Source organism: Anabrus simplex, chromosome 4, assembly GCF_040414725.1.
Source record: "Anabrus simplex isolate iqAnaSimp1 chromosome 4, ASM4041472v1, whole genome shotgun sequence".
NCBI lineage: Eukaryota > Metazoa > Arthropoda > Insecta > Orthoptera > Tettigoniidae > Anabrus > Anabrus simplex.
In genome coordinates this window covers 71,300,458-71,311,152 of record NC_090268.1, presented here as the reverse complement: position 1 = coordinate 71,311,152, position 10,695 = coordinate 71,300,458, and the positions used below count along the sequence as shown (strand labels likewise).

General features: G+C 42.9%; 1 protein-coding gene across 1 annotated transcript; it reads left to right on the top strand.

Moving 5' to 3' along the window:
- The first annotated feature begins 712 nt into the window (after nt 1-712).
- LOC136872406 (hemolymph lipopolysaccharide-binding protein) lies at nt 713-9,547 on the top strand. The gene is made up of 2 exons (XM_067146227.2): nt 713-740; nt 8,240-9,547. Exon 2 carries the CDS (start codon nt 8,242-8,244, stop codon nt 8,938-8,940), a length of 699 nt encoding a protein of 232 aa, XP_067002328.2. The 5' UTR covers nt 713-740; nt 8,240-8,241; the 3' UTR covers nt 8,941-9,547.
- The last annotated feature ends 1,148 nt before the right edge of the window (nt 9,548-10,695 follow it).

Below are 10,695 nucleotides of genomic sequence, written 5' to 3'. Positions count from 1 at the left end.
GGGACGCGCCACGTGGGAGTATCACCTCTCCCCCTGCTACGCTTGCGTAACAGGTTCGTGGGCGGGTAAGTAGAAGCAATATCAGGACTCAGCTAAGGGCTCCGTGGTCCCCAACCCACGCTCCCAATTTGAGAGCCCCTTGGCCCCTTTTAGTCGCCTCTTACGACAGACAGTGGATACCATGTGGGTATTCTTCATCTGCGCCCCCCCCCCACAGGGGTATATAGGAGAAGGACCGTCTTTTAATTTTATATTATATTCAGTAAATATTGTCGTTAGGTCTACTTCGACCTGCTTAATTTCTGTCAGAAAGATGAATTCAAAGCCGTAATAATTGCGGCCGTTCTTAAGACATGACCTATCGATTTTTTTTTAAATGTGGAGTGTGTACATGTCCATATTCGTGACGTAAAATGTATTTAATGGTGCCATATAATATTATAATATTTGTGCTCTACACGTCAATCTCATCAACATAGACAGCAACTCAATGACATTTTCGAATAGAACTTTCACTAACTCCTCGTTAGCATCATTCATAATCAAGTTTTCAGCTATGACGTAGCCTACTGCTAAAGAAGAATTCAAACACTTCTTATCATTTCGATAACCTTTGAACGTTAGCAGCGTTGCGCGCTCCAGGGAACCACCACTCGCCATTCTACTCATATAAAACACGTAATAATGAACACACTACCCAATCAGTTCCATATCGAGCATTACACACATTTCATTTCTAGGTAAGTTGCTACATTTCTACTATTACTTCTACTACTACTACTACTACTACTACTACTACTACTACTATTACTACTACTAAAAAATTTCATTCCTTCCCTGAAGGAGTGGGGGTGACGCCGTGTCTCAGGTCGAGAGATATGTTTCTGTGAAGGAGATACTCGGAGGTGAGGGGGTTGGCGGCCGTGGTCTATACCAGGAACTGTCCCAGCATTCGCCTTTGTGCAGGAGAAGGGAAAACAACCGGAAACCATTCTCGAGACAGCCGATGGTTGAGGCCAGTCGTGATGTCCAGCCCTGTTCCATCTTCCGAATACAGAGGCGTAGAGCTACGGTAGAGCTGCGGCCACCCCTCGTCTGCTCGGTTGCTCGCTCCGAGTGCAGAGCTGTTGGACCACGGACCACCCGCGGCCACTTATGGGTCGAGACCCACTCTGCATCTACCGACCTTAAACTCCTACCGAGAGGCGTGCTATTATATTGTGATCTACAGAAAAAGAGAAGGGTGAATTCCAACTAGCGTACTCCGTTAAGCATACGATTCATACCCTCCCTTTCTTACACATTTACATACCCTTAAGTAATTACATGGGTATAAGGTATATAATGAATAGGTTTAGTTTCTTGCCCCGGACAAATTTGTTTTACTTTGCAGTATTTCACGTACCTTGTTAAAGGGTTACCCGTGGACCAGCAGAGGTGAAAGAAGGTGCCGGGGTGAATGGGTCTAACTACAAAATCAAAGTTAATTTAAAACGTTAAGAAAGGTTATATCTTTTTTTCTTTTTCAGAAATCAACAAATAGCAATGTAACAGGTACCAGTAGCAATAAACAAATATAGGAAAGACAAGATTGGTGGTATCAACAGAACTTGGGCTTCAAGCCCTCACTTAAACATTCCTGAGCTACACACTTAATTTTACAAAGATCATAACTTTGCTTAAGGGCAAAAATCCCCTAATACCTGGAGCACTGGCTCCAAACTCATAATATTAAGCCTTCAAAAGGCATTCAGTAATCTTACTTTGAAAAGGAACTACCAGGCTCTCTCAGTTTTCAAACGTATTCAAGGCAACACCAAAAATATTTTACATCTCTTGGACTTTCCCGGCCCAGCTTACAAAATTGAAACCCAAACTATAGCGCTCTCGTGTAAAAGAAATGACAGTTAAATAAATGACCCGAACACAAAATGAAAGGAGGCGAATACTTGCACTCCTCGATGCGATTTCTTAAAACCTAAGAGGCACTAGGCCGATGAACAAGGGCTATTCCCAAACTACTGAAGTGACTCGTATAAGAATAAATTACGACATTACGGAAAGGAAGAAAACCAGTTACAAAACTTAGCCACCTCACATCAATATGAAGAGGAGCTCGAGAGGGTATATCACTCTCCATCACCGATTCACAGTTAAAGATGTTGTGAAGTTTTTACATAAGCCGGCAGAGCATTACTTTTGTAGAGATGTAGGTTACATGGTTAAAGTTTCTGACCTTTCCCTCTGGTTGAACTGCGGAGCAAACAATAAATAAGATGTTAACTGGCCATTACCTTGCTGAAGACCTGCTGCCTGAAGAAAGAGGTTCCTCCCGCCTCCTGCTTGACACATACACCAAGTTAAATGTTGATCAAATGGCCAAGAGAGGAGAAAATCTGCAGTTTATAAACCCTCGGGGAAGGTTCGAGACCTTTCATGAATAAATTAGCCACATCCGCTCAATTTTATTGGCTACCTTAAAGTTACACACCAAATCGAAGAAGAAGCCTGTGATAGGCCGAAAATTAATTTCAGAAATTAGGGATTGGCAGAATTCAAAACTGGCGGAAAGAAAAGATCAATATCGCCAACTCAAAAATGAATAAACATTATTTAGTAAAGAACAAACTTATGCATACAAAACTTCTTCAAAAAAGTTCCTTCACTTCGCACCAGGGTGCATGATCATAGTTTTTCGCAGTGACATCTATGAGAGAATGCCCAAACTTCTTGATGAACGGAAAACAAAAACAAGTTGAAATTCACACAGTGGTGGAAACTTCACAATAACAAAATTACGGTAGTGACATCTTCTGAGGAAAAGTTTAAGTAGGTCTAGTCCCAAGTTTAGTGTTTCTCCTGTAGAGGAGTTCTATTGGCGCAAGATTTAAATGTGCGGCGTATAGGTGTACCTCCCGGTACATACGTTAAGATAAATTCAACTTCTATAGGCCCGGTACTGTTTTATTTTGACGTTGTCTACTCTCCAAGACCTAAGCCACTGTACGGGAGACCCGCGCATACTTCTTGACCTTGTAAGGAGCATGAACGTGTTCGCCCGAACATCAATGGCCAATCTGAATCCCAGCTGTTAACATGGTGAGACAGTTATCATTGCAACACCGTATTTTCGTATGTAAAATTTATTTTAAGTACGAGTCCGCTCGACGAGTACGTTATGCATTTGTTCAGCAATTTCCTGGTGAAGTGCCACCTTCACGAGCACAGATTCAAGTAATTGTAAATAAATTTGAAACAACTAGCTAGATGACATTGATGCGAATGTTGAACGTTCATCGAATAAATGCCCGGCTACATGGCTGAATGGTTAGTGTGCTGGCCTTTGGTCACAGGGTCCCCGGGTTCGATTTCCGACAGGGTCGGGAATTTTAACCATTCAACTCGGATGTCGTTAGCTCTGCGGTCAGGATGTGGGTTAGTCGTCTGGTTGGCCGTTGCCTTCCTCATTATGGGTTGGCCATCTGGTTAGGATGTACCGCTCCCCAGTTTGGTCCATCATGCATGCTTAGCAGGCACACATCATATTACTTCTGCTGATAACAAAAATATACATTTCGGAGCAGAAAATTGTCATGATATGATCCATCTGACAATAATAATTCTCCAGTTGTTATTCCTTTTTCTTACTCTCTGAGATATAACGTTGATCTCGTCGGGATTAAATTCTCCGTATATATATATGTATATATATCGGCTCTTTCTGGGAAAATCTCGAAAATTTATTCTTCTTTTTTGAATTAGACCAAGGTAGTCTTCTTGCCGTATGAAAGTATTTCTCTTGGGTTTCAATTGGTCCCTCCTTACAGAATGAGACGCGATTGCTCTCGGGATCCTTCTAGGCGTATATCACCGTATCTTGCTTATTTTTTTATATTTTAATTAAGTCTGGTTCGTCGGCCGGTGAATTATATTATTTGTTTTACAACGATGATCCCTTTTCTACAAGAATCTCCTCTAAATTCTTTTATCTTCTTTCAATATATAGCTCGTTTACCGGTTACGTCTTCACTCTTGCGATGCAGATTTTTAAGATGAAGTTGTTTAACAATCCCTTCGCTTCTATTTTTTTTGTAAAACAATTCACTTGACTCTCTACTGTCCCGTAGTGCCTTCAATATTTGTCCGTTCCCAGACATGCATGGCCTTCTATAATATCGCACTACATATATATTCCTTGTATCTCATAGATGGGATTGGCCATACCTTCCTTCGGCGCCATTTTGAAAGCTGTCCACGAGATGTAAACGGGCACACCATCATTTGTTAATTTCGCTGGCACGATGGCTGGGTGTATGTGTTGTCTTCATCATCATTTCATCCTCATGACGACGCGCAGGTCGCCTACGGGAGTCAATTCAACAGACCTGCACCGGGCGAACCGATTCCGTCCTGAGATCTCCCGTCACTAAAATCCATACGCCATTTCATTATATTTACCAAATAAATCACTCACAAAATTAGCGCAACCAGCAGGGGTTTCGGTTTCTTCTGCACAAAGAGCTACAAAGCTGTTACACATCAAACCGTACAGGTTTACACGGGCCCGGTGTTTAAAACCTGCTGATCCAGCAAGAAAAGTAAGATATTGTCAGTGGTATCTTCCATCATTGAATGATCGTTTATTCGGCCCACAGATTGTGTTTTTTTCGGATGAGGCCCTATGAGTGTGCAAAATGTACTAATGGTGCATGAACGTTTACACTTCCAGTATCTTTTAAAAGAAAAGATTTTATAAAAGACTATGTACACGCTTAAAGCAGAGTGGCTGCGCGCGACGTAAGTTGGCCTGAGGCAGCTGCAGTAGTGCAGAGTACGAAAACCGTGCGCTCGGTCTGGGTTTAAAAAAAAAGAGGCCTTGTACGTTAAAATACTTTTAAAACAACCTCTGCATTTACAACTGAGGACATACTTCTGTTAAGAAGTGCGAATAACTATGGGAAATAATTATCATCCTTATCCGTTTCTTTGACACAACTTTTCTGTATGATATAGTTAAGCTGATATAATTCTTGTGTTAATGCATTGAAACTTCCCTCCATCTGAGACAGACGAAGCGACAGCCTCCAAATTCTCCGCACTACGAATTTAAGAAACAACTTCACTATGTTATCGTCAACATAGCCAACAGTAATTAAAACAAAACATCCTATGTCTTTAGAAGATGACAGTGGATATCATCATCATCATCATCATCATCATCTGTTTACCCTCCAGGTTCGGTTTTTTCCTCGGGCTCAGCGAGGGATCCCACCTCTACCGCCTCAAGGGCAGTGTCCTGGAGCTTCAGACTCTTGGTCGGGGGATACAACTGGGGAGAATGACCAGTACCTCGCCCAGGCGGCCTCACCTGCTATGCTGAACAGGGGCCTTGCGGGGGATGGGGAAGATTGGAAGGGATAGACAAGGAAGAGGGAAGGAAGCGGCCGTGGCCTTAAGTTAGGTACCATCCCGGCATTTGCCTGGTGGAGAAGTGGGAAACCACGGAAAACCACTTCCAGGATGGCTGAGGTGGGAATCGAACCCACCTCTACTCAGTTGACCTCCCGAGGCTGAGTGGACCCCGTTCCAGCCCTCGTACCACTTTTCCAATTTCGTGGCAGAGCCGGGAATCGAACCCGGACCTCCGGGGGTGGCAGCTAATCACGCTAACCACTACACCACAGAGGCGGATATTCCGAGTTTAAACCAGGTGACACTCGGCCTGTCTAGTTTCTTACCCATATAGGCTGTTCATAAAGTCACTCAACTCTAGACTAAACATTTATTTTGCAATAAGTGCTGCAAATGGCTGCAATTCCCTGCTTCACACAAGTGGATACGATTAATCACGTTTTTTAAGACATTTTAAAATATTCGACGTAAGATCAGACTGAAATAGTGGCGCAATTCGAAGGTCGGGGTAGGGAGTGTTAAATCCGGAGATCGCTCTGGCTATAAACGTTCTGAGAAACAATACTCAAAGTAAGGCAAAGTGTTCCTCGCTGTTTGGGCTATGTCATTATCCTGTTGAAACCACGCGTTTTGCAACTTCTATTCCGACAATTTATTGACAAATCAGTCAACATTGATCTGCATTGACGGCAGTCGCCCAGGTGTCATATTAGATATTGGTTGTTTTCCTAGCCTTCTCTTAAATGAATACAAAGAGTCTGGAAATTTATTGAACATCTCCCTGGAAAAACTACTCCAGTCCCTAACTCCCTTACATATAAATAAATATTCGCCTCAATTTGCTCTCTTGAATTCCAACTTATCTTCATTTCTGATCTTTCCTGCTTTTATAAACACCACTAAGACTTATTCCTCTACTAATGTTGTTTCACGCCGTCTCTCCGCAGACAGCTCGGAACATACCATTTAGACGAGCAGCTCGTTTCCTTTCTCCAAAGTCTTCTCAGCCCAAACTTTGTAATATTTTCGTAACGCTACTCTTTGGAGGAAATCACCCAAATGACTGCACCATCGTTACATACTCTTCACTATTCACTGCGTCTTCATGAGATGTAGCGAGGATATGACTACGTGACATGGTACACCACAAACCAAATTTATAGGCATCTCATGCATTCCATGTGGCTGCCCGTACTATCAAATTCTGAGATCTGATGTACTTGGTGAGATGAGACCTCGCCTCACATGCCAATATCATTGGGCCCTACGAATTCTATGAAACGTCCACAATAAGCCAGTCGAGGTTCGAGGTCTCCAGCAGCTGATGTACCGCAGTATAGGGGCACAGCTTCAAACAATCGCGTAGAGCTCTATATGGGCACCGTCAACCGAGAATCCGGACTGTCTTGAAAGGCGTCACACGACAGCCAACATTTCGTTTGTTAACACTGTCGGACGACCGATACGGGATGAAATTTGCGTGTAGCCGCTTTATTGAGGATTTATTAGGAGCTTTCGCCGTGTACTTTCCTGTAAAGGCTTTCGGCGCCTGAGAATATATTGCGTGGAAATTTTTATACACTGTTAAAATATAGAACCCCTGACAGCCAAGTTCAGTATTCTTTAGCGGGTATGAAAAGATGAACCATGATGATGATGATGATGCTGGTTGCTTAAAGGGCCCTAACAACGAGCTCATCGGCCCTTAATGGTAAGAAATGAAATAACAAAATGTTCAAATTAATCCACTGACCAAAATAAAATAAAATATGTTATGAAGAATGAATGGATGGATGGCCATGAGCCCAACAAAAAAAAACAAAAAAAACAAACAAACAAAACAGTGGATCAGACTCAAAAAAGATCTAAATAAAGGTATTACTGACCAAGATACCATTTATAAGGCACAATGATGCAAAATCTATGTCTAAGGCCCCACAGAATGGTACATGTCGCGAGTAAAGTAGAACCATGGTATTTGTCATGTTGGGGTACTAATCAAAAGTAGCGAAGACTCACGGTGTTCCACACAAGATGGTACTACTCACAAGTATTGTACTTCGTACAGGTAACGCAGACCTATGGTGTTTCTCACACAGTGGCGCCACTCATAGCCAACGCAAACCGATGAGTTTCCTCACCTAGGTGTACTAGTCATGGGTGCCGGTCCAACGGACCCCGTGGGGTTCCTCACATAGTGGGTACTACTCCTAGCCAACGCAGACCCACGGTGTCGCTCATATAGTGGTACAACTCACAGGCAACGCCCAGATCCGCGGTGTTGCTCACATGGGTACGACGCACGGGTACTGGAAAACCCCCAGGCCAGGCTTTATACTGCTACTAATCACAAACCTATTTCATACCTAATATAGTGGTAGTCTACTACTCGCAAGTACAGGCAACCTATGGTGTTCCCCGCGTGATGGTATGAATCAAAAGTAGTTTCATGGTTCTAAATCAATCATCCCTTGGTCGCCCCTTGTAGTCGCTTCTTACGACAGGCAGGGGATACCGCGGGTGTATTCAACATGTGCGTCCCCCACCCGCAGGGGGTAGTGTGTTTGGTCCGCGAGAGGTATTTTATTTCCCTCAAGTCCGCCGGCAAGCCGGTTAGGACCCCCCTATCCGCCACCAGAGATGCGCTAGGTGGGAGTATCCCCCTGCTAAGCCAGCGTAGCAGGTTCGTGGAAAAGATGAACGATTGATTATATGCACGACTTTTGAACAATTTATACTAAAACTTACTACAAACTCTGTACTTGTGCAGCTATGTCTGTTTCTCTCAAGGTACGGTTAGTAATCTAAAAATGGTTTTCTTTTCCAGAGATGTTGGCGTTTGGAATGATACTCTTGATGGTGGGTAGCTCACTGCAGGACCAATGCTCCAGAATGATTCAGCTGTCCATTTCCACTAGTAGAAACCAGACTGGTCACTGGCACACTTACGTCATGTGGGACCAATTACCGTCACAGTCTCTAGAGTTCGACAACAAGGAAATAGCACCTACGTCTCTTGATCTAATTCAGCGAGTGCGAGGATGTTCGACCATCGAAACTCTCTCTATGGAGACAAGACTGGTGACGCCGCCGCCGCGAGCTGGTCTGGGTTATTTCTCGGTAACTGGTGTGGGACGTTACAAGTTCAATAGTACAGCTGTTCCTTGGGAGACGGCTCGTAAGACCTGCTCTGATGAGGGAGGCCACCTAGCAGTGATTCGCTCAAAACAGCAACAGGATTTTCTGAAGGCGCTGTTCGCGCGGCACCCTAGCATCGAGAAGACGACGTGGACCGGCGCGGCGTGGCTTGGTTTCACTGATCAGTATTCAGAAGGGGATTTTATTACTGTGCTTGGAGAGTCTTACGCCGAGATAGGCTACTCTAACTGGGAGTCTGGGAGACCAAATAACCATGTGTATGAGGGCTTCAAGGAAGATTCGGACTGCGGGGCACTACTTCGTTCTGGTTTAGTAATAGACCTCCCCTGCAGTGCCAAATATGCCTTTATTTGTGAGCAAGACTTATGATTTTTCTATGGTATAAAAGAGAGCAAAATGTGTTGCTTACAAGGTACAGCTATAGCTAATTTGAAGAATTCCAATGATTGGAAGAAAATAATAATATCACACATTTACAACAAATTAAAATTATCAATTAAGCCCATAAATGAATTCGTTGTAAACGTTATATTAGGGTAGTGATGAACAGCATGGTAATAAATAAATTATATCACTGATCTGCATTTAGGATTGTCGCATAGGTGGCAGGTTCCTAGCAATTGTTGATATAGTCTTTTCTTGAATTACTTCAAAGAACTTGGAAATTTATAGACTAGGCCTATTTCCCGTGATACATTGTACACGGGGTTGGATACCATCAGCTGCCTGCGACTGTGGGAATGACAGTCAATCTACCACATCGCCTTTGAGTGTCCTATCAGGTATTACCGAGGCGAGAGACAAGATGTTATTGATGGGATACCTGGCGTAGTTGAATGGCTCAAGAACCTGGACTGCAAGTTATAAAAGTTGCTGGAAACTGTCCATCATGAACTTGTTTTTCTTTTCTTTGTTTATTCCCCATTGTTTTGTATTTTATTAAGTCATACGCTAAATAAAAAAATTCCAATTTGTCATCTAGAATTCCAACTTTATGTTCATATTATGATCTTTCCTACCATCAAAATCTCTACTCAAATTATTTGTCTACCGAGCTCGATGGCTGCAGTCGCTTAAGTGCGACCAGTATCCAGTATTCGGGAGACAGTAGGTTCGAACCCTACTGTCAACAGCCCTGAAAATCGTTTTTCGTGGTTTCCCATTTTCACACCAGGCAAATGCTGGGGCTGTACCTTAATTAAGGCCACGGCCGCTTCTTTCCCACTCCTAGCCCTTCCTTGTCCCATCGTCGCCATAAGACCTATCTGTGTCGGTGCGACGTAAAGCAACTAGCAAAAAAATAAAAATAAAATAAATTATTTGTCTGCTAATGTTATTCCACCCCATTTCTCCACGGACAGCTCGGGATATACCGCTTAGTCGTGCAGCTCGTCTCCTTACGCCCTAGTATTTCCAGCACAAAATTTGGACTGGTTGTTAAATGGACGTTGTAAATGAATCAATAAATATTTGAATTCAACGTAACGTACTCCACTGAATAACAACCAAAGGAGAAATTTAAGCAATCTGTTACAGAGCTTAGTTAACGTACAAAATTATTACAGCATTTTTAATACTGCTTTATGTCGCACCAGAGAAAGAGTTTCAAATTCATATCTACTTCATTAATGGTGATAATGATAGTGTCTTATTGTAGGCCTACGTCAATAAAAATGACAAACTCTAAACTACATCCCTATAATTTAAAAGTGAAAATGGGTGAAAGTGCCACAATGGTTAACTGTCTTCTGTTTTTGTTGCCATTAATGCTTTCACGGCCCATACTTATAGACATGATATTGTATTGGCTTTTGGGTTCATGCCGTGTCAAGGAAATAAGGTGAAATTCTTGACGTTTCGCAGAAACCTGTGCTCTGCATCCTCAGAAGAAATCTCGAGGACGCAAAGTACTTCTGTTTTGCTCCGAATTGACTGAAAGGACCATACGGCGTCGCATGCTGAAGGCTGGAAATCTGTAGACGCACAATATGAAATTCCAGCCCTCACTATGTTAAACCATATTCACCTTTCAGTCAATCCCGAGCAAAAATAGACAATTCACCATTCTGGCACTTTCACCTGTTCTATTTTCACCCTTCAGTTTATGAAATGATGAGTGCATAA

Excerpts from the sequence above, each read along its gene's own strand:
- LOC136872406 (XM_067146227.2), top strand. The coding sequence starts at position 8,242 with ATGTTGGCGTTTGGAATGATACTCTTGATGGTGGGTAGCTCACTGCAG.